Source organism: Tyto alba, unplaced genomic scaffold (genome assembly GCF_018691265.1).
Source record: "Tyto alba isolate M040663 unplaced genomic scaffold, T.alba_DEE_v4.0 Super-Scaffold_18, whole genome shotgun sequence".
In the NCBI taxonomy this organism is placed as follows: Eukaryota; Metazoa; Chordata; class Aves; order Strigiformes; family Tytonidae; genus Tyto; species Tyto alba.
In genome coordinates this window covers 7,219,654-7,242,679 of record NW_024881280.1, presented here as the reverse complement: position 1 = coordinate 7,242,679, position 23,026 = coordinate 7,219,654, and the positions used below count along the sequence as shown (strand labels likewise).

General features: G+C 49.2%; 1 protein-coding gene across 1 annotated transcript; it reads left to right on the top strand.

The window, feature by feature from the left end:
• The first annotated feature begins 7,751 nt into the window (after positions 1–7,751).
• Positions 7,752–14,622, top strand: RHOV (ras homolog family member V). Its single transcript, XM_032990106.2, has 3 exons — positions 7,752–8,151; positions 11,381–11,439; positions 11,789–14,622. The coding sequence occupies exons 1-3, from the start codon at positions 7,956–7,958 to the stop codon at positions 12,227–12,229; spliced, it is 696 nt and encodes a 231-aa protein (XP_032845997.1). The 5' UTR covers positions 7,752–7,955; the 3' UTR covers positions 12,230–14,622.
• The last annotated feature ends 8,404 nt before the right edge of the window (positions 14,623–23,026 follow it).

The window sequence follows — 23,026 nt, the reverse complement described above, 5'->3', positions numbered from 1 at the left end:
AACACAGGGGCATCTGTTACAAGGTAGAAGAGCTCTTCCCAAACCTCTGAGGCACCGCCACAAGCAGTGGCATGTGGTTGCCTTGGCACAAAGAGAGTTGTTACATTTCCTTTCTCTTTGCTCTTTTACTGGACATCTCCCCCCATAAACTAGGGTCCCGGTGTGCCTCGCTCAGCCCCAGGCCTCCTCCCCAGCGCTGAGCCAGCGATGCAGGTCCCACGCTAGCCGGGTCGCTGGAGGCTCCCATGGCGTGCCTCCGCGGGGTCACCTCTGCCTGCTTTGCTAAAAGCGTAACGTGGCTCTCCCTGACTCAGCCTGCCTGCAAACGCTGGCAGGAGCTGAGACCCAGCCCCGGCCTCTGCTGTTTACCCTCTTTATGTGGCAGCTCTGAGCTAAAACAACAAAGCCACATTCCTTTGCTCTCCAATCACCCTGATCATCATAAACAGCAACTGTTCTCTTTCAGCTTCTCAAAAGGTACACACAAATTACATTGAGTTTAGGGTAATGACATAGGAAGGGACTTCTTAGGCTATTAGATCCGTTCTCCCACTCTTGTAGATACCACATCATATAGTCCCTTCTCTATTCCTACCAAGCTGTGTCTGAAAGCGTGGGTATTTTTCCCCCTGACTGCTCCAGCTGGTATCTGTTCCAAATACTGATTACTCTCATGATTTCAATCTCTGATTTCCAGTCTAACGTAAGCTGTGGTTAGTCTGAAGACTTCTGTTCTTGTTCAGACACTGTCCTTTAGTGTACAGGAACTTTTAGAGTGTTAATTTCCTTTGCAAAAATCATCACCAATCATAGCCTTCATTCCAATACACCAAATACAGGATTTACCAAACCAAGAAGTTCTTGCCCTTCTCCTCTTAAAAAGAGGAGGCAATTTGTTTCCTGGAGCATCAGAGTAGTTATTCTCTGCGCTGGTTGCAGCTTCAGCTCATGTTTATGTAACAGGGGTGAGCATAGTTTGACACTTCATTTAAGATGAGGTCTCCCCCTGTTGCCTTCAACAATGTTGCTTTTACTTTTTTTTCCCTTTTAGTCACACTTTTAGCAGTAGAAGACTGAAGTGTTATTTGGTAAGGGGGAAATAAACTCTCTTGAAATATATCTGGAAATTAGGCTAAATTGAAATTTGTGCACAAATTTCTCAGTGTCCAGCTCTATGGGGTGTTTCCATTCAATATAATCTTTTTTTTCTTGGTCATGTCCAGAAATGGAAGAGATCTCATTCTGGCAGATATTGTTGCCAGTTAGGGCTGATACCTCATGAGAAACCTGTGTCTGATTTTAGTGTGGTTAAATTGGAAGCCAGATTCTCACCTTATTTGGAAATGAAACATCAGCCTAAAGCTAATCCAGGCCCACAAGCCTGTTCCGTCCATCTGCACTATCATCTGCTGTGCCTATTTAATTTACAAACATGTGCAATAATTATATCCCAGTGCTGCATTCACAGATTTGATATTCTAAAAAGAAGGGGAGAGCAAGGGTTTCAGGCAAAAGATTTGTCAGCTCTTTGATTCACCAGGAACGCGTGGAGAATCAGATGATTACATTTTGTGTGTAGCAGTGATATAAGTCTGTAAGAGGGACTTGTGGGAGAGAGCTAAGTGTGTGATTTTAGTGCTATATTTCGATTGGAAATCTAAATTCTGGTCTTGGTTTTGTATGGCTGTGGTCACACTTGCAGTAATTTTGGCTTAAACAGTTAGCATTTTCTCTAAGCTATGGACACAGCTATCAACATCTAGATGCTGTATGACATGCTAATCTCTTCAGTTTCCTTGAGGAACAGATTCTAGGTAATGGCAGTGACAGACGTATACTGTGTCCAAGGTCCACATTCCCTGCAGATTAGTTTTGTCTAAATCTGGGCTTCCACAACATGATGTCTGTCATTCCTGGCTGCCCTGTCTGGCCCACACCTTGTGCCAGTATTACTGCATGTATGACTGCAGAGTGAGGCACTTCATTACCCTGCAGCAGACAACTCTCTGATCCACCATCTAAACATGAGTGCTGATGCAGAAGAGAGGGCAGGAAGATGTAGCTGTGGGAAGAGGTAAGGGCAGAACAAAGGCAGCTCAGATTTAAATAACTTGAACTGCCCCTGAGATAACCTAGTGGCACAGTTATAATTTGAATTAAACCCTGGACTTCCTCACAGATTTCCACTACAGACATGGTACTGATCATCACTCCACCTCACTGTATACAGAATATTCCTTCACTGTGATCAACATAAAAAATACACAGCATTCATTAAAGCCATAGGCAAATATGTGTATTTCCCCAAACGCAACAGTCTCCGTAAGATGCCAACAAAGATGTAATATACAGGCAGGCTCTCAGGCACCCCGGTACCTGCTTTGAGGAGAGTGTTGCAGATACCTGTGTCCCCCACCAAATCAAGAGACCTTCTCCCAAGAGTGACACTTCCCCAGTGACATGGACAACGTCTTTGGGTGACCACATGAATTCTGTGTACAAATTTACTACAGCAAAAGAAAGTGCTGTGGCTGTGTACCTTTTGGGTATCACAGTTACCTATGAGAACCTGAACTGGAACCTACATGGGAAGCCATACAACAGTTATAATTTACACTGGAAGAGATCAAAGCTCAAAATGAGTTTGACAGAGCCCACCTCCTAACCATTAACCAACCTCCCAAGCTCTTCAAACTCATTGTCAGAAGCAGACTTCCTGCAGACCCGCAAACGTTGGGTGGAACCACCACATTATGCCAGAGCAGCAATTGCACACCTGCATACCACAGCTCCTCTGACACCTTGAGATGTTTTCCCACAAGCAAACTATCAAGGTCTGTTGACGCTACAGATGCACTCCAGAGCATGCTGCCCTTCAGTAAGCGCACCGAGGGCCCTCGTGGAAACTCTGCAGGCTTAACCTGGCAGTCCTAGGATGAGCATACAAGCACCTGAGAGAAAGGACAGAAACATGCTTTTACAGTGAGATAACCCTTTTTCCCACCACCAGCACCCCGTGGCTAATCCCTCACTTCTGATCCTCAAGGAAGATCTATAAATGCTAAGCTTGAGAACCGAAACTTGTAAATTGGCAGAGACAGTGGTCTTACAGCAGTTTATGGTTTTCCTAGCCATCCCTCTTCAACCCAGCCCCTCACTGCTTGGTGTTAACAGCCTGCCCTTCTGTGTTTCATGTAGAGCATATGAACCTTATCACCTTCTACTTGCTAATTCCCTCACTCCTTCCAGTTAAGTGTTAACTCCTCTTTTCTCGTAAAGTGTCTTATTGACTGACATAATTAAATTAAGCTCAGAGCATTGTCTCCTAACCTATCCTTCATCTGAAATTTGCTGTTTCTGTTTCAGATTTAAAGGGCTTTGAGTGCCTTAAACTTTGCCCACTTTTTCACATTTATCAGTTGATTTATTAAGACATGTACTTTCTCCAGCAGATGGCAACATACTTCTAAATTACTTATAGAACATCTGAGAGGTAGGACTTGTTCCTGTGTTAGTCAGATAGGAAATAAATTTGTCTTTGAGAAGGGGGCTGAGTACAGTATAAGTGCTTATTTTTCCTTGGAACATTTAGGAAAATATTTTGAAGCTAGTGGCGTTGTCTTTTCATATAAACTTATTATTCTGTAATCTTAAAACGTAGTATAACATTGTTGTTGTAGCAATTTGCCACCACATTTAACTAGAGTGTCAGTGAACAGATGAGCCAGAACATCTCTGTGAATCTCCCATGGCATTGCTTTTATTGCCAAGGAGCAATAAAGTAATTCAGAGGCCAGGATAGGGGAAGCTGTCTTCTCACGTTGTTTCTCTCCTTTTTGTATTTTCCTAAAAGGCATTTCAAAATCACACCTCTCCAGTCCACACCAGAAATACCCATGAGCTGCTATAAAATCATAAAGTATTTTTATTACTGTGGACTCAGAAACTGCAGAGCTCCTATCAATCAAGAGCTCTATATGGGAAAGCAAATACTAGGATCTTTCTTCCTTCGATTTCGGCTGTAGTAATTTTTCTGTGAGTAGCTGCAGCCTGATTTTCCACTGACTCGTGCATTGTGGCTATTTCTGCCCCTGCAAGGTTGATAGAAAATGATACGAAGCAGCATTTGACATCACTTCCTGCAGGCTGCAGTGACTAGTCAAGGTACATGGCAAGGGAAAGCCAGACTCAGGCTCTTGTCTTCACCCTCCTCTCTGTCACTCTTCTTAAGTGGTAATTACGCTTGATTTTTCCCAGGGAGGTGCATGACAAAACACGGGGTGACTCAGCACCAGTTGTCTCATTGCTTGCGGTTAGATGGTGACCGGCCGGAGAGCGGCTCTATCTCGACCCTTTGGGCGTATCTCTGGGCATCGCGGGATGGGGTTTGCTCTGACACCTGCGCTCCAGCTTGGCCCCTCTCTCAGTCAGGGTCCCCCACCCGCCCGCACCCGTGCGTGATGGCACCGTCGCCTGTTCTCATCGTCCCCCTGGTTTCGTGTTTTCCCACGTGCAGCGCTGTGAAAGGATTCAGAAATGTGATCCAAGGGCATCGTTTGCAAAGGGGAGTGCACTGACATACGCAGCTCACCTGTACAAACCCAGGTAAAGCTGGAGGCCGGGTTTGCTCACCACTGTGTTAAGAGGGGCCGATAAATTTTTCTCTCTCCCTTGGTATGAAGGGAGCCCTGCTATTTTTGAAACGGAGGTCTGCCAACTCCCACAACATGCAATGCTTTTTCTGAGGCAACGTGAGTAGTTTGGTAGGCTTTGCAAAAGGCTATAGTAGTGGCCCCCCATTCTGTGACTTTCAGGCACACATAATTATGAAGTTACAAATGAGTTAAAATTGTGGCCACACATAATTATCAAGTCACAAATGAGATCAGCCAGGGAGGCAGAATATGATGTTGTCGGAGGTGCAGTATTGCTCAGGAGCCAGCGAAAGTCAGGACCACTAGCTGCAAAAAATCCAAGTCTCACAATTTCCCAATACTGTAACACTGCACTTCAGAGGGGAAATGATATGGAATAGTTTGAGCTGATCTGCAGCTTTGCCTCCACCACAAGAGACGAGCCCTAGTTTCCTCCTCATCCGATTTGGCTTAGTTACTTTTTTTAACTTGCTCCATAGGTGGACTTCTGCCACAGCTCCAGTGAGAAAGGTGGCTATAATTAATAGAAACTGGCAGAAAAGGAAGCGTCTTCCTCTAAATAACTGTGCTTTTTTAATAATAGGATTTTGTATGGATGTATAAAGTCTGTTCGGTGTTGACAGTCACACACGGCCTAAATTTATAAAGTGATTTCCAGTGTAAATCACTGTTTACTCTAATGGAGTTGCTTTTCTGTTTGATTTAAGAAGCTATGTACAGTAGTCCAGCCCAGCGGAGTAATGGCTGAATGCGAATGGGACCTGAAATCTGTATTTGCTCTGCCTAAAAAGAGTTTGATCTTCAGCACTTAATTCCTGGTGGATGGGAATTCACATCATGAGGAATACCATCATAAGTGGTACTGATTATAATTCTGAGAGGAGAGGCCAAACATAGCCTTGCAGATTGTGTATTTCCCACCCAGCCAGGGAGCTGATTTTGGCAGAGGAGCATGTCAAGGAGGCAGCGTGCTACAGGGCTCTCCTCCTGTACCTGCTACCTCTGTGTGCAGAGCCTGTCCGCGTGGCTGTCGGTTCAGCAGCTCGTAGGAATGGGACAGACTTCCACTGAAAAGAAAAAACAAAACCAACCAAAACAAAACTGTACAAAACCCTTGCAAACCCAAAATGTCTGACTCCTCGCTGTGTTGTGAAACTAAACCTGTATCTTCTGTTAGCTGTCAGGAGCAAGGCAGGGCCTGAGAAATGAACCCGTGGGAGCTGCCCTGTTTGTTTGCTTAATCGCTTTGTTTAAATATAGATTAAAAATCACTTAAGTGCATCCACAAGTTAAGTGTGTGTTAACCAACGGCTGTCAGAAACTGCAGGGAAAAAAAGAGCGTAGTCACAGAAGGAAAAGATTTTAGGCAAGGAATGAGAGAAAAAGGCATTCAATCCTTGGAGTGGGGCAACAGCGTATCTTCTTAAGGGACATCCATTCCTAAGTAAACAACATAGAGGAAACAAGAGCTGCCAGCTTCTCTTCATCTCTTCCCCCTGCTACTGCCAACGCTTGCTAACAGTGAACAATTTGGTGAATAATCCCTCATTTACATTAATTTCTCCTCATTAAATGGAAATGTCATGGTTCACAGAATGTCAGCCTGTGCCTGAAATGCACCGAGAAACCTCTGCAAGGTCCTGGCTTGCGGCGGTGCTGGCCCCGGCTGCGGTGCCGCGGGTCCTGGCCGGTCCCGTCGGAGGCACAGCCACACCTCACGCGTTACGGAGAATCACCTGTCCCAGCGCTTTCTGCCTCTTCTGGGGCACTTTGGCTGCCACCTGGCTCTGAACTCGCACCGAATTGCTCGGCGCTGGAAAAACCCACTCTAATGCACGCCAGGCACTTGAGGTAGCAAGAACCTGGCACACGTTTCAGCAGCAGCCCAGTTTACACCACCATCCCCGTTTTTTGTAGCTATAGAAATTGAAGGTTGCGCTAGTAAAACCACAGAAGAGGTTGATTAAAGCAAACTGCTAGAGAAAACTGCAGAGAAAAAGCCTTGCTGTTCCCAGGCAGCTTGTGGGCTGTCTCCAAAGAGCGGGCCTGCTTTGTCCAGCCAAGACTCTTGAATCTGAGGGGTTGCAGTGCTTGTGGCCTTCTGTCAACCATAGGAAAAAGCTTTTTAGGCTGTGCCTGACTTGAAGATGTCTTCTCAAGTTTAGCATTAATATAGGTGAAACACCTGGGTAGCTTCTCCGCGTGGATGCATAACAATGGCTCCTTGCAGCACAAACCTGCCTGGTGCAGGCAGGGCTCCCTTGAAGGACGTGGTATAACTAAATTGGTGGCATTCATTGCCAGCCTGAGCTTAGCTCCTCCATTAGGAGACAGGTCCACTTGCAGAGCTGATGTTGCAGCACTAGATATTGTGTGCATTAAGACTTTCCCTCCAGTGTTTTCAATCGCTTGGTGGTGTTACCCCTGGGGCGCAATGGTTGCTGCGATAGTGCGGCCACATCTCTCCTTTTAAGTGGTGTGCTCCCACTCTTCTCTTTGTTTAGCCGTACTTCTTTAGACCATGAGCTCCCCAGGGCAGGGATGGAGACATCTTCCCAGCTGCCAAGGGCACAGTGCAGTGTGTGAATATGAAAAAAAAAAAAAAAAAAAAAAAAAAAGGCAGTGTGCTGGGAACCCCTGTGCACGTCCATGCAGCGGGGAAATTAAAAAAAAAAATAAATGCTTTGTGGCTTTTGCCAGCACGTAGCAACAGCTCGGCTGGGTCGGAGGAACTCGGTGGTGGCAATCACATAGTTAACAAACGCGTTTCTGTCATTTGTTGCCTGTTGTCTCTCACAACATTGACCGGCGCTGGTGGTTTTTTATTCCTGTCATGGCCAGAAATCACAGATGCTCCAGGTGGGGCGATGGAACGAAATGCCTCAGCGCTGCTTCTTTTGAAAAGAAAAGCGGGGCAAGGGCGGGGGGGGGGGGGGGGGGGGAGGAACGGGGCCGGGGGGGGTGGGGGGAGGGTGGGGGGAGGAACGGGGCCGGGGGGGGTGGGGAACGGGGCCGGCGGGGGGGGGGGTGGGGGGGGGAGGAACGGGGCCGTCGGCTCTCCCCGGTGTGTGCGCGGCGAGGGGAGGAGGCGGGCCGGGGCGGGCCTAGGGAAATGGGGGCCGGTTTTGGGAGCGGGGCGGCAGGTGTAGCGGTGAGGAGCGGGGCCGGGCCGGGCCGGAGAGGTTGGTCCCGTACGGCGAAGCAGAACCCCGGCAGCAGCCCGGCCGGGCGGGCATGGCAGCGGGCCCGGAGCGCCGCTCCCCGCGCTGAGCCCCCGGTGCCGGTGCCGGTACCGGTGCGATGCCCCCTCAGGAGCTCCTGGACTACTCGCCCGCCTTACGGAGACACAGCCCCCCCCGGGGCAGCGGCCCGGAGCTGGGCATCAAGTGCGTGCTGGTGGGCGATGGAGCCGTGGGCAAGACCAGCCTGGTCGTCAGCTACACCACCAACGGGTACCCCGACGAGTACCAGCCCACCGCCCTCGACACCTTCTCCGGTGAGTACCGGGGGGACGGTCCCGGGGGACCTGCGGGAGAACGGGGGGGGGGGGGGAGCGGAGCTCTGAGCGGGGGCACAAAGCTCCCAGGGCGGTTTCTGCAACTCGGGACTGAATCCCCCGGGCAGGTGGAAGTCCTGTATTTTCACAGCTTTGTGCCTCAAAGTTGGCTCGTGAGTGCGATGAAGCTGGGGAGCCTTCCCGGCTTTGTGGTGTTACTTTGACTAAATAGAAGCGAGTTTAATTTTTTGTTGTTGTTGTTCGTGGTGGTGGTTTTTCGCTTTCAGAAATACCACAGCATTGCACTGTAGGCTTGCTAGCTTCAAGTGATATTCAGCAAAAAAAAACCATTTTCCCTACATGTCCACTCAAGTTAGCATCGAACAGAAGTTGTCCAAAAGTTGAAGAGCTTTAACTCTGGCGAAAATTGCCTTCCCTGTCAGCTGATGAGCTCTCACTAGTTCCCACTTTTGTAAATGACATCTTTGTTCTTGTCCTCCACTCCTCTTCTTTTGGGCTCCAATTTCTAATATAAACCTCAGGAAAGTACAAAGCCCTTTGAAAGATTTCTGATCTTCATCTGATACGAAGAAACACAACAGTACATGACAGTATAGATCAGAAGATTAGAGATGGGCTCAAGGCAGACCAGGAACGAGACTTCTAATGTGTCATAGTCTCAGGGGTTCTTAGAGGGAGTGTGTTGTTTGTCTGAATGTCCCCCCGGTTGCTCACTCTTACACTGGGAATTGTTGATTTGCCTTGACCCTCTCTAAGTTCTTCCACTGTCACTTGAAGGAAAAGAACTGGAACGTGCTGCTGTTCAGGGTCCAGCAGCCCTTTCAGAACAGATGTAAGGAGTCCTTGAGTTGTCCAAGGGAAAGCTTAATAGTCTCTCTGCTCTTTGTACACCAATGTGTACAGTGTGGGCTGAGAGAGGCTTGAAATTACCATAGTTATTAGCTTCCACATCTTTGGAAAGGGCAAGTCAATAGTAAAAAGGATCCAGAAAGGTGGAGGCTGTATAAGTCCAGAGTTGATGGGCAGCAAGTAATTTGAAGATAGCTGCACATGGGTTTAGCCCCACTCTGGCTGTTCAAGTACCAAGCCTGACTTCCAGAAGGGCATAGCATTTGCAGCTGATAGAAATCAAAAACATTAAAAACAGGTCTTCCAAAGTTCACTTTCTGCTTATTGGGACAAAATAAGAGAATAGAGGAGTTTCCCTTCCTACCCCTACTCTTAACCTGGATAAACTTGAAGAAAGTCCCTCCCTGGATTCACAAAGCACAGTTCAAGATCCATTTGAGAAATTTCAGCCCAATTCTCTCCACTCTTGGGGAATACTTGCAGTTGAAACTGCCAGCAGAACTGAGCTTCACCATTTTAACCCCAACCTTCGTCCTGGTCACAGGACTGTAGTGCCAACAACAAGATCGGAGACAGCATTGCGTTATCGGGGGAATGGCTCCTGGACTGTGACCCAGCCACGTTTGTCTGGGTCCTACCTCCTGCTGGGTGTCACTGCCTGGTAGAGCAGCCTCGAGTTAAATGCGTACCCAGTGACCTTTCTCCACCAGGCTATCCTGTTCTGCCTGCCCCTTCGCTCCTGTACCGAAATCCAGCCTCATGCTGAGGGTGTGGACCTTGTGAGGGCGGTATTTGGAGGGCTGTCGCAGAGTTGCTAACGTAGCTGGGGCTGACAGCAGGCACAAAAAAACCTTGCTTGTGCAAGCACCGAAGCAGCAGGTAATATATGTGGTGTCTTTTTTCTGAAGACTGTAAAACATCTCAGAGATGCTAATTCCTTCTCTCAAGGCACTTGGGAGACAGAAGAAACCAGATACTAGAAAGGCAAATGCCCAATGCCTTGAAGATCAAGTTGGGATCTAGCAGGTTCTTTGATCAGGAACAGGTTTCTCTTCCTCCTCTGGGGCAAAGATATGGTAACAACCCAACCGTTTCCCAGTCACAAGGAAGCAATGACTTTCAGCTACGCCGAGAGGAGTGGCACTGTGGTGGACGCACCCACCTCTTCGCTTGTCCTTCAGCCTCAGTCTCCCACCAAAATTCAGTTCATCTGTTGTCTGCCTCTCCCTTTTTCTCCCTAGACTGCTTTCAGGGAGGAGTGCTCTCCTCCAAGAACTCTCCAAGTCAGTGGTTTCTATTACTTTTCTCACCGGGCTAATTACTTCAAGAATCACAAAAGATTGATCCTGCTTCTGTTTTGGGATTTGTTCAGTTGGGTTTTTTTAAACAAGAAGGACAATAAAGCCTCCTCCCTGGGCACAGCAAGGGATTTTAGCTACCTCATGTCAAGTGCCAGTCATCGTCACCTTAGCCAAGATATCTGTCTCTGTTCACCAGAGCACAGCCCCATCCACACTGTCAAGACTTCCAAGTGATTGCCAGCTCCCCAAACCCCTTTCTCCTTTTTCTGGGTTCCTAGCCAGTCTCTGTGCACTTAAACACCTAACAGTTTCATTCCAGATTTCCATCAGAGGTCCTGCCAGCCCTCAGTCTGACTCAGCTGATACCACATGAAGGCTTACTGTGATTAGGGAGTGAAATGGGAGCAGACCTTACATGTGTAACTCAGCAGTTTTTCGCTGTGTGGATAGTCTGTGAAGGGGATTTCACTCATCACTGTTTCCTTACTAGCTTCTTCATTTCAAAGTTGGGTTTAGGTCTTTGCTTTTCCTTAGCTAGGACGCTCACAGAAACTTACTTTTTTTTTTTTTTTAATGCCAAATTTCTGGCCTGGCTGGGAAAAATCTCCAATAGCTTGTTTAATGATGACTGATTTGAACTTCCACCCTTGGCCAAGAAACTAGGAACAAGTTGCTGAAGTTCCCAGTTCGTGTTTATCCTTGTCTGCTTTCTTCTGTTGTGAAAGAAGAACAACAAGTTGTTCTCAGAGCACCATTTGGCTAAGGGCTGCTCTTCTCTAGAGAAGCAGTTGTCCAGTAATATGGAACTATTCTTTCAAAATACTGGAGAAGAGCCCAAAACACCAAATCAGAAAGTCTGTTGCAGGTCTCTTAACGTTTCCAGTGCGAGTTTCAGCTGTTTTGGTGAGGCTTGCGAGGATGCTCAGCAAGGAGGACAGGCTTGAGTGAGTCTGTTCAGTGGGATACAAACCAGAGTGCTCTGGGGAAATCCTGTACCAGTGTACGTGTGTATGCTGGGCAACTCCCTTAAACTCATCCTTATTCTCTTTCTGCTACAGTGCAGGTCCTGGTGGATGGAGCCCCAGTCCGGATCCAGCTGTGGGACACCGCTGGACAGGTAAGCTCTATCTGTCAAAGCAGCTGTCAGCTCTGGTCCTGTGGGACAGGAGCTGTTTGCAGGCTTTTGAGGAGGCAGCGTTTAACTGGGAAGGAAGGAAATGCACTAGTCCAGCATCAGCTGTTTGCTGGTATGGCAGTCACAGACGGGTGAATGACAGATTCCCTCAGCTCTGAAATTTGTGTCTGAACCGTGGCGTGGCCACAAAGTCAGCATGATGCCCTGCCTTGGAGGGTGTTGCTGTCCTAGATAACATGTGAAAAAGCCACTGCAACTTCGTGCTGTTAGGAGATCAGTCCAGTGAAGACTTTTTTCCTCACCACCCCCCCCCCCCCTCCATTTTCTACAGGAGGACTTTGACTGTTTGCGCTCACTTTGTTACCCCGACACCGATGTCTTCCTTGTCTGCTTCAGCGTGGTAAACCCCAGCTCCTTCCAAAACATTACTGAGAAATGGATCCCTGAGATACGAACTCACAACCCCCGGGCGCCGGTGCTGCTGGTGGGGACGCAGGCAGACTTGCGGGACGATGTCAACGTCCTCATCAGCCTGGATCGCTACCACGTGAAGCCTGTGCCCCGGCCTCAGGCAGAAGGTCTAGCTGACAAAATCCGGGCTGAAGCCTACTTGGAATGCTCAGCACTGACCCAGAAGAACCTCAAAGAAGTTTTCGACATGGCCATTGTCAGTGGGGTTGAGCACAAAGCACGGCAGGAAAAGAAGATGACTGCCAAAGGCATCAAAACTCTCTCCAAGTGCCGCTGGAAGAAGTTCTTCTGCTTTGTCTGAAGCTGCTTTGAGGCGGGGGAAAAAGAAACACCTGATGCCAGTACTGGCTCTGCACCTTCTTGGAGTGACTGCTCCTATGGCCCCAGCGGGGAGGGTATGATAAGCTGCTGGGCTTGGAAACCTGGCTCTTGCTGGGTTACAGTATTAGATGCCTAGGAGACATGAACTGGATTTCCATTGTGCCAGGGTGTGGAATGGTCCAGGCAGCTCTAAGTACCTGCTGGGCATGTCTGTAGTGTCCCACACTAATGGGAGCCTTTAATCCACCAAGACTCAGTACCCCAGAACAGGCAGGTTACTTACATGGTTCAAAACGACCAGTTTTCTGTCTGAAGCTAACACACTTTTGGAGCCCTGCTGCAGCGTAATAAACGTGAGGGATTTTTGAAGTTTGCCTATGTTTTGGCTGATTTACAGGCTTGGTAGAAAGGAGGGCAGGGGCAGTTAGTTACAGGTGACTGCAGTGTGGTCAGACACGGGCTGCCGAGTTTGTAACATGAGGCTTGGGTTCCTTCTCTGATTCTGCTTGCCAAAAATAGGTAGAAGTCACTCGGCTGTGAAAAAAGCAGCGCTCTTTCTGAAAGGCCCTGTGAGTACCCTTGAGAAGGTTTTTCCTAAATAAAGACCATTAGCAGGCTGAAGAGAAAATGCACTGGGAGCTACAGTAATTCTTTAAGCAAAACGTTCTCGGAGAGGACTCTAGTCCAGCAGATGCCAGTGCTATAGTCCTATTTTAAGAGGTAGTCTTGAACTTGGGGACCTATTTTGAAAGGCCTTTTGTGTGTGTGGTGTTTTGAGAGAAAGAACGAGTGAGGAACAGCAATGAGTGTCTCTGTCTAGCAGAGACAAAACTGTGTCAGCACAGGGTTTGTAATACTACCAAGGGGTGAAATGTATGTAATGAAAGGAGGAGAGAGAAGGAAGAAAAATAAAGGAATAAAAAGGAAAAGGAGAGGTCGAGGGAAGAAAGGGAAATGGAAAAGGAAAGAAGAATGAACACTGTTAAATGAAAGTTGTGATTCTGCTTAGTTGAGATCCTAATATTCAGGTTAAGGACCTGGAAAATTTGCTAGTGATCTCAATTTCAAACTAACGTTGTCCATACATTAAGTTCCTAATCAAAAGGAAGGGGTTGTAGTGAGAGAGAGTTCCTCTTGGTCAGTAAAATCCTCAGTTTCAGATCCACACTGGAGAACAGAATTTACCTTGTACTGTTCTTCATGAGGCTACAGAACAGGAACAGAGGGCTGAGGGCTTCTTTCTGATGTGCTTCCTTTTAAGAAAAGTCACTGCTTGATCTGCTGAAATCAAAAGCAGAGGAAATCCATGAAGTTCCTGCCAGACAAAAACATTCACTATGTTTGCTCTGTTCCCCTCTCACCTGTTTCTCGGGGGATTCATTTCCCTGGGAGCCTATTCACATTTTGTTACAGAACTTGCATCAATTTCTAAGACTCCTTTTGCAGAGACATTTTGTTCTGGTTTATGTAGGAGAGAGCGTGACAGGTCTGTCAAGGCAATGCTTTCAATACTCAGGGGGTTCTCTGCATCTGGCCATGGCCCATCGCTTTGGGGACGCTCTGGAGTAATGTCACAGAAGGAGCTATGGCTGTGGATTGTTTGCCCCGCACCAAAAGCAAGTGTACCTGAGCCAGTGGGCTCGTAAAAAAAAAAAAAAAAAACCAAATGCAAGCAATGCAGCATGTTCTGGATCCAAACAAATGCCTGCAAACATCTCTCATGACCGTCTCCCTTCGTCGCACAGCTCATGTAGTCCCCAGGGTGCGAGACAAGCCTGTCCTCTTCCTGGGCAGTATCACAGTGTGAAAGGGGTGGGCAGGTCTCCTTGCAAAGGTCTGAGGCCCCACAGCCTTGGAGCTGCTTGTAGGGGAAGGCTTAGAGACCTGGAAAGGATGGTGTGGCAAAATGAGCTGACAAGCCACCCGGGTCCAGTGAGGAGCCCTAAGAGATGGAGAGTGCAGAGGTGGTAGCGAGAAGTGACCCGTCCCACACGCCTCTAGGCAGAACACCACTTCCTGAACAAAGCTCTCACTCGGCAATGCATCCCTGCATGTATTTCCCACCTGTACAGGCACCTTTGCTGTATCACTAGTCCAGTTTGTCTGTTGGGTCTTTACGCATTTCTTTAGCCTGTGAGTCTGAGGGCTGTGGCGTGACCGGCTAAGGAGCACGCCATACCCCTATGGAGCAAATCCACAGGTGGAAAGAACACCAGCCTCCCTCCTGCTGAGGAGAGCAAGGGTGGTCCTGCAGTAGCTTGGTATGAAACAGGGGTTATTTCATTCTGGAAAAGAAACTCTATTGAGAGCTGCTTTCTTCCTCTGTGAGTGTATCTAATGTTTGTTCAAATAAATTTTTTTTAATGTCTGCAATTTGTGTTTGTGATTTTGTCAGCGCAAAATAAGCTGGGCTTTAAGATGGAGGAGGAGTTATTCCATTTTACTAAGAGGGGAAATTGCCCCACTTCTCCCTTCATGTCCTAACCCCCACTAGCAATGGTAAAAAATCCCCTCATAGCTGAAACCTTACGAGATCCTTTAGTTAATTTTCCTCTCCCTCAGCAGCCGCTCAGGGCGGAGGCTGCTGAGGGGAATGGAGTAGCAAACACCCAAGGCTTTCAGTGCCTCTCCCCAGAAGCCACCATCCAGGGACCAGTCAGGAGGCCCTCCCAGGGCTCACTGAGACAAGCCCATGTAGGACTTGCATTTGGAGCTTTAATAACAGCATGCCGCTCTGTCATTAGGCTGGCAGGTAATTTATCATCCAGCTTTATTTAACTTACCTTGGTAGTTAAACACTGCTCCAGTGCTGAAAAATTTTGTCTGCCACATAGGACACAAAGGCTCCATCCAAGATAGTTCACGGGACTCATCCTTTTAGCCTTATCAGCATCACAGGTAGGTCAGGGCTCCTGTCTGGCCACATCTGGGGTCCCATGGCTGCTCCAAAAGCTGGGAAGCGAGGCTGCTGGGGGAGCTCAGCAGAGAAGTAGGAGAAAAATTGGGCAAAACCCACAATGCAGCAGAGCAAATGTGATTCACAAGCTAGAAGGGAATAGGAAATTACTACCGATAAAGCATGATTCTTGCCAAATAAAATTTGTTGGGTGTTTTTTTTTTTTGTTGTTTGTTTGGTTTTTTTGACAAAGTCTGAGAGCACACTGTCCTCCTGCAGTCTGCTAGATGTAAAACAACTTGTGGGATTAATTGGAGCCAGCTCCCAGCTTTGCAGCTTCCCAGCATTAAAGCTTACAGAAGAACCTGTGAATGGAAATCGCAACAAAGTGTGAATTAACTTTACGGGGAGTGAGTCATCCCACTGAGCCATATCCTGTCATGTGCACAATAAGCACCCTAAAACTCCCCGAAACCCATGAAGAACAAAGCTGAGCTCCTGGGGGTGGGGGTGCATCTTATCTCATTAAGTGGAGCATCTTACCAAAGCCACCTGAGGTGTCTTTAAAGCCTTGCTCTAGTCCTCTCCATGGAGCAGTACTGGGCCTGTGCTACTACCTGGCTCTGGTACAGTTTGGACTTGTTTCTGCCTTGCAGTGTTGCTTGACCAACCTGTATTTTCAGATGATGCTGAGAGCACAAGAGAGTTCCTGGGAGACTGTTGCTGACACAAACCACCCCACCAGGCTGGATGAAGCTAGCCAAGCCCATTACTAGGCCAGCACAATTCCACACGAGTGCCACTTACTTTAATTCCAGGAAGGATCCTTATGATTAGTTGATCTGGCTTGTTCCATGGCGCAAAGCTCAGCACCAAATGCTAAAAAAACCAATGTGCCTGTAGGTTAGAAACTCTCTAGTACCTTCCTTCTTGCTCAGGTCTCTGGCTTGGGTGCTGGTCAACAGACTCCTGCACAGTCCTGCATCCAGCAGCGTAACTCATCGGGGCTTTCCCACCACCATAAGCAACACTGCCCGTACTTCAGTACAGGTACTCACCTTGTTGTGTAATTCTGCATGAAACTGGTGTGCTAGCTACCATCTCCAAAGGTTCTTCCTAACACTGCTGAGCTCAGGTGCCAGCAATGGTAGGAACATGGCACGGAAAAGACCCTTTTGTTTTCTTTCTCTGTAGGTAGCACACCCTAAATGGGCTTAGCTGTGCCAAGAAGGTTCCCAGCTGGCACTGCTTTCCCGAGCTTCCACTGAACCCTGGCTGGGAATTAATCCCCAAAATAATACCAAGTTTCATCTGACTCAACACAGCCTCCTTCCAGCACCAGAAGGGCAAGTTTGAAAGGTCCCTTCAGGAGATCTCTGTGCCCCGTAGGTTACATCCTATTTACTTTGAAGGACAGGCTGAATTCTTACCAGGTCAGGAGCAGACATGAGTCCAGCAGCAGAAACCCAGATGTGCTTGAACCCTGCTGAAACACAATTACCTGGGAACGGCATCCTCCCTCATTTCCTGAGAGGGGTATGACTGGGTTAACAACCTTATCACTTTCTCAACACCCCCCAATTTAATCCTCAGGTGCTAACTGGCTTTTTTTCCTCAGATTGCTCCAAGTTTAATGCTGTTTATCCATTAGGCAACCATTTCCAGCTTGGAAGCAGGGTCTGGTTTGACTTTTCTCAGCTGTAGTGACAGCTAAGTAGCCTGCTGCCTGCTTCGACTTTGCTCCCGATGCCTTCCTGGCCCTGGTTTGGGCCAGGTTGCTCCCCTCCCGCGGTGATCACCCCCGTGGCCTCGCGACGCGCAGCAGGGGAACACCGGAGGAGCGGCAGTGAGCAGAGGCACTGCTCACAGGGAGAACCACAAGAAATGTTTGTCCTCTCGCAGCCTGTGCTTCAGTCAGACTGCTGCTCTTCCCACCCTGCCAAGAGTCCCCTGTGCCCGGGAGGCTGTCCTTGGCCCTCCTTAAACATCTTGGTTAAACATCTGGTTTGCTTAAACAACTTGGCTCTCCTTTACATCGTTGCCTCTCTTGGAGCCATGCTAAATCACTCTGCAGCGAGCCCGGGAGATAAAGCATCTATACAAAGAAACCACTCGAATTTTACAATATGGCTCCAAGACTGTCCTGTCAAGACCCAGCTCCCGGTCGGCATCTGCTCCCAGAAGAGGAATCAAAGAGCTGGCCCAGCCGGCACCTGGGCCTCCTGGAAGCTGCTTACTCATGCCTCTGCGGAGTCCAGCCCTGGGCTCTCCGTTCCCACCGTATGAAAACAGCATTGTACTTGCAAAGACCTATTGCACAAGAGAGCAGGGTATGTTTCAACGTATCCCTGAGACAGGTTCCCTCTGCTGCAGCCCCACGTGATCCCCGTTCCCAGGGTGACACCATGCCCTTTCCAGCTCCCGGACTGAGTTGCTCGGCATCCGAACTTGATGGACTTGTTCTGGAAGAGCAGGAGGAGATGTGGGTCCCATCCTCCCCCTCCATCCCCTTATCCCCAGTGCTGCCCCCGGGGCAGTGTTGTGAACTGAAATACTCTGGTTTCTGCTGCTGTGGAGGAACATCAGGTGCGGGGAAATTTGGCTCGGGGACAAGTTTCACCACGAGTCACCGAGCCAGGCTTTTCTTTCCCATGAGATAATCCTGGGCGGGGCAGACAATCTCTTAAAATTAAAATACAATGAAAATACACGGGCTTCCCAGGGTTTAGGGTAAATCTCTCTTTCCTTGTTTTCTCAGAAAGCGAGCCAGGCGCTGCGGAAACCTTCCCCAGGCTTGCGGCGCAGAGGGCAGGCCTGGCTTTCTGGCCAGGGGAAGGTGCCCGCTGCTCCCCCCAGCCCCCCGGCTGGCACCAGGAGCCCACCCGTGGGACCTGGCTCTGATGGTGGTGAGGGTGGAAGAGCTCGACCTCCCATGGAGGAACCTCCACGGTCCTGTAGAGGAGGATGGACGGGAAGGCACGGGGTTAGAGAGGCAAGCACGGACGGCAAAGCCCCCTTCCCACGGCACCCCGGCGTCTGCGTCTTTGTGCTGGCGCCACAGTGGGGCTTGCTGGTGGGGACAGCGCTGGTGATTTCCAAGCGGCCACCCACACGTGAACGCTTATGCTGGTGGTGCCCTCACCCCTGTTAAACTCAGGGGGGGCGTTCAGGGCATGCAAGTCATGGGCCTGCCCTTTCTCCACCATCCCCTTAAGTGTCACACCCCGCTAGCGAGCTTAACCCTCTGCTTCTCCAGGTGAGCACCTGGTTACGTAGCTCGGTAGCAACAGGGACACAGGGAGAAGCCAGGGATCTAGCTGGGATCTCACTGGCAGCGCGCGTCAACGCCCCAGCCCTGCAGACTGAGGTGTTTTCTCATCCAAAGTCAGCATCACGTGCTGCAGCGGGGCCCGTCGTGGGAGGATTCGGTTCTCCCGGCAGAGACCGCATCCCTGCGGGGCTCTAGAGGGGAGAGAGGCTGGGAAAATGCTGCCCGAGCAGTGCGAATGGGTTTCGGGAGGTATTGCAGAGCTCTAGCTGCCCTCCCGCAGCGAGCCCTTTGCTGGGAGCGACGTGCACCTGGGGACGGCTGGTGCCTGCCGCTGCCGGAGCCACCGGGACGGTGGGGATGGCTTCTCTGTGGCGCTCGAGGCAGGCCGGGAGGCAGGAGGAGCACCCAGCTACGGGCAGAGCTTCAGAAAGTGCGCATTCATCTTCCCTGCCAGTAAGCCAGCGAGTGCCCGGGGCGGCCTGATGACGCACGGCACACCTGAGATCATTTTCATGGGAATAGACCCGTGAGAGACAGCGAGAGGAAGAGTCAGGGAAACTCTCCCAGCTCTTCAGTCGGTGTCAGCATTCACGGGGCAGATTTCACAAGATAAACAAAAGCCTTTAATAACCGCACTAGAGGGAGGCTTTGAAACTCTGTGAAACCTCTGCCAGGAAAGAAGAGCAGCAGGCTCCTCGCGGAGCACCAACACCACCAGCCAGTGAGAGACACAGTGGCCGCAGAGAAAAAAAAAGGCTTGCAAAATCCAAACGGTAAAGCTCCGAGTGTGGGTACACAAGCTGTGCTCCCAGCTGCGGATAGTAGCACGCACGGTGCTATATATAGTGCAGATGAATATTAATTCCTCTTGCTGAGGGGCTTTAGTAACGTGGAGCAGATGAAAGATGTCAGCCACCCTGGAATATTATTTGGGCAGTGGTGTATAATCTGAAGGGAGGGTAAGAGAGGGTATCCAATGTTGTGATGTCTTCTGTGGGATGACTGGGTTTATTTCTTGTAAGCCAAGTAGATTGGTAGAATAACAAGAGTTATTAGCGTCTAACAATGAAGTCTTACATGTACGAGACTTCTATCAAAGGATGCTAAGCCTGAAATATGGGGACTTCAATAAAATACAACCATAGCATGGGAGGAACAGGACATCCTGCAGCACCTGGTTGGCTGCCTTATGAGCACCAGTAACAGCAGCGTCCTCCCTTTCCATGAAGTGCATTTATCCACTATCTCCAAACGTATCTTTTCAGATGATAAAGACACGGTATTAGGTGCTGGGAGAGAGGGTAAGTCTAAGTATAGTTTAGGCCATCAGAAACCTGGAAGTGCTGACCTGGGCTTTAAAATCATTTCCTTGTGTGGTTTTGGGTGAATGACTTTCCCTTCTCCATTTGTAAAAGGGAGCTCCTTCCCCTCCATGGGGTGTGATACACATTTATTAACTAGTATTCAGGGGTGCCACAGCAGGGGAAGGGCTATTGCCAGGAACATCACCGAGCTTCTTCTCATGGCCCTCAAAATGGGACAAATTATTGTCTTCTGTGAGTTTCCAGAGAGATCTGGAAAACAAAACTGTGATTATAGCTCCAGCTCTGGGGTTCAGGCAATTCAGAGAGAAATTCAGTATTCAGTTAGAACAAATGTCTCCAACCGTCAGAGCTGTTGAAGGAAACATGAAGCCCCATGGTCTATAAAATTAGGAGATGATTAAAAGGAAGCCCTATACATATTGCTACTTAAATTGTACATATGCCACCTTGGTGATGCAGCAGAAGAGGGGAAAGAATGAAAGGTGGTGTCCTCATATAGCTAGTACTATTCAGTCCCCAGAAGGAAATAGATGGGTCCAAAATGCAGAATGTGGGACACTCGTGTCTGGCTCCGCTGCCTCCAGCCAGTGCCTGTAGCACAGGCAGAAGTGTCTGAGCACAGCCACAGCCCAGGTGGATGAGAGACCACCGTGCAGGGGTTCTGGGAGCCCAGCGGCAGCAGGAACCATTCCCAAACAAGACCAGGACTGGCTTTACTTATGGGTGGAGAAAGAGCATCCCGCCCTCCATCTATCATGGTGCAGGATGGGGAGAGGAGGAAGAAGTATTCTGACTATGGAGACACCTCTGCATAGTTTAGTAGATTAGATCAGCCAGACGAGAGCAGCACACGTTTCCAAGAAGGCCAGCTCACTGGGTAAGCAGCCGATGGCCCGGGCAGGCAAGCCCATGCTGAAAGTCCGTGCTGCTGGGCTGTCATGGTACCCGACATGGCTGGATGCAGCTAGCTCGCTGCCACCAAGCTCTGATCATGCTTCCTAACTGAGCTGCAGACAGACTCTCGGCTGCAAAAGGACGCACCCGCGGGGCCTGAAAGCTTCCCGCTGCCACTCACTGTCAGGCAGAGGTTGGCCCATTTCCCCCTCCCTCTGCAGATGCAAGACTGGAGCGGAGCTGCTGAGCACCCGGGGTGCTCGCCCAGAGGCAACGGCACACTCCGGAGTCCAGCCTTCCTCCTGCCTCGTCTGGACAAATAGCCAGTAAAGGGGTAGTTTTGCTTCTGCTAAACGTCAGTGCTGACTTCCCTTCCATGTTTTATTGGCACCTGCTGGGAATCTCTGGCCACATCTGTGGTCTAAATAATTACAGCCTCCCAGAAAGAAAGGATGAGGGGGCAGCACGAGCATTTAAATGTTACAAATGGGACTCTACAGCAAGAACTGGCTGCTCTTCCCTAAACTCCTTTCTATACATCAAGGAGCATAAAAGAGCAGGAAGAGACCGAGTCCTGCTCTCAACCCTTCGTCCTAGAGCATGGCTTTATTGGTAATTAAAAACTACATCTCAGCTTAATTTTCTTCCCACACTTGGCTGTACTCTATCTTACCCCCATCTCAAAGAGGCATGTCAGTCCTTTCATATCCTCACTGGAGTTCACAGAGGTTTGCCAGCCTTAATCAGAGGCAATTACCTCTGCCTCTTTAGGCAAGGATATCAGACCTGAGCCTAGGGTGACTCATCGCAAGGATCGCTTCCCCCTGCAAGGTTCTTCCAGACATCTCCTTTGCCTGGAGACCTCAGCTGCCTTTGGTCATTCCACGCCTGGGAAACTCTCCTGGCAAGCAGCAAGCCCCAACTGCTACCCAGCCCTGTGTACTCCGCATCCCTGTCTTTTCCCCTCATTTAGAGGAACCGATAAGAGGATTACAGGCTAGTGCTGGCCACGAATTATCTAACCAACATTTTCACATTTTGATAGGTAGCTTTTTCCAATGGATTTTTGGGTGGACCAGCCCTGTTTCGGTGACCACCCACTGCCGCACGGCCAGGGCTGCTGGACCACAGGCCTGGTGTCGGCAGCGGGTCTGGATGAACCCTGGAGCAACCCAACCACACTGACCACTCCCAACTCGGACCTCTCCGAGATTCCCACCTTCCTGCTGAGAAGAATCAAGCCGCACCTTCAGCCCTTGCAGCTCTGGTGCCCTAAGAGCCCTGGCTGGAAGGAGATCCCTTTCGAGATCCATTGGCTCTGTGGAAAGGGAGATCCCTCAGAGGTGAACAGACCACGCTGCTTCTTTTGTTTATGAGACAAAGGACTCATGGTTTCCCAGAGGGAAAGTTTTCTGTCCTGCAGAAATCCCAGGGTTCAGTCTAGGTCGTAACAAAAATCTACTTTGGAATATTTGCCAGAAATATTCCAAAATGGTAGAAATATATGCCCCAGGGAAGAAATGGAGTTTCGGCAAGCTGTAGCATTTGGGAAGAAAGTGAAATCTATTGATATTACGCACAATGTGAAGTAGTTACTTTGTTACCATTACTGTTATTATTACCTACTAATAAATGTTTTTGTTATTAAGCTCAGCCTGCCAACACAGACTCTCTGTGAGTGTTGGCTGTAGGCATCCTCCCTGCTGAAGCCTATGTCAACTTCGTAGAGATCGTGACTCAGCAAATAAACCCTCAGGTGGCCCTGGCCCACTGACCTGCACGGACCTCCAGTTCTCCAAACAAGCATTTGCAGGAGAGCAAAAGAAATCTGGTGGTTTAAAAGGGCACAAACTTCTAGCACAACCTCTCTGGCTGGTCATAGAGCAGAGCATTTCACATGGCACCTGCCATGCTATGAAATGACGTTGGAGAAGTACAAGTGATGGGGGCCTGCTGGGATAACCCCGTGAGGATCGCTCCCCTTCTATTTCTTCCCTTCCCCTCCAAGCAGCCCACCAGCTAGGAGAGATTTCTGCTGTTCTGCAATAATTGGGATGTGCTGTTTGTAGGCTTTGGGGTGCTGCTGTGCAAATACACTGGATTGGTGTTCTGGGGTCGAGAAGGAAAAATGAGTGGGAAGGAAAGCAACTGTCTGAAAAACCGCGTCTCAGTAAACCGGTGGAAGTCACTAAGGGATAATCTAGTTTTGTGCAGAAGGACTGGAGCCCTCAAAAATGCGGGGAGCTGGAAAAAGGCCTCTCACAAGGCCTGGGAAGTTCCTGGAGGGGATTTACCCCACACATGGGGTGCTGCCCGCAGAGCCCTGCCTCATCAGTGCTGACTGAGCAGGGTATGAATGCTTTATGCAAAGCATTTCCCTGCAAAATAAAT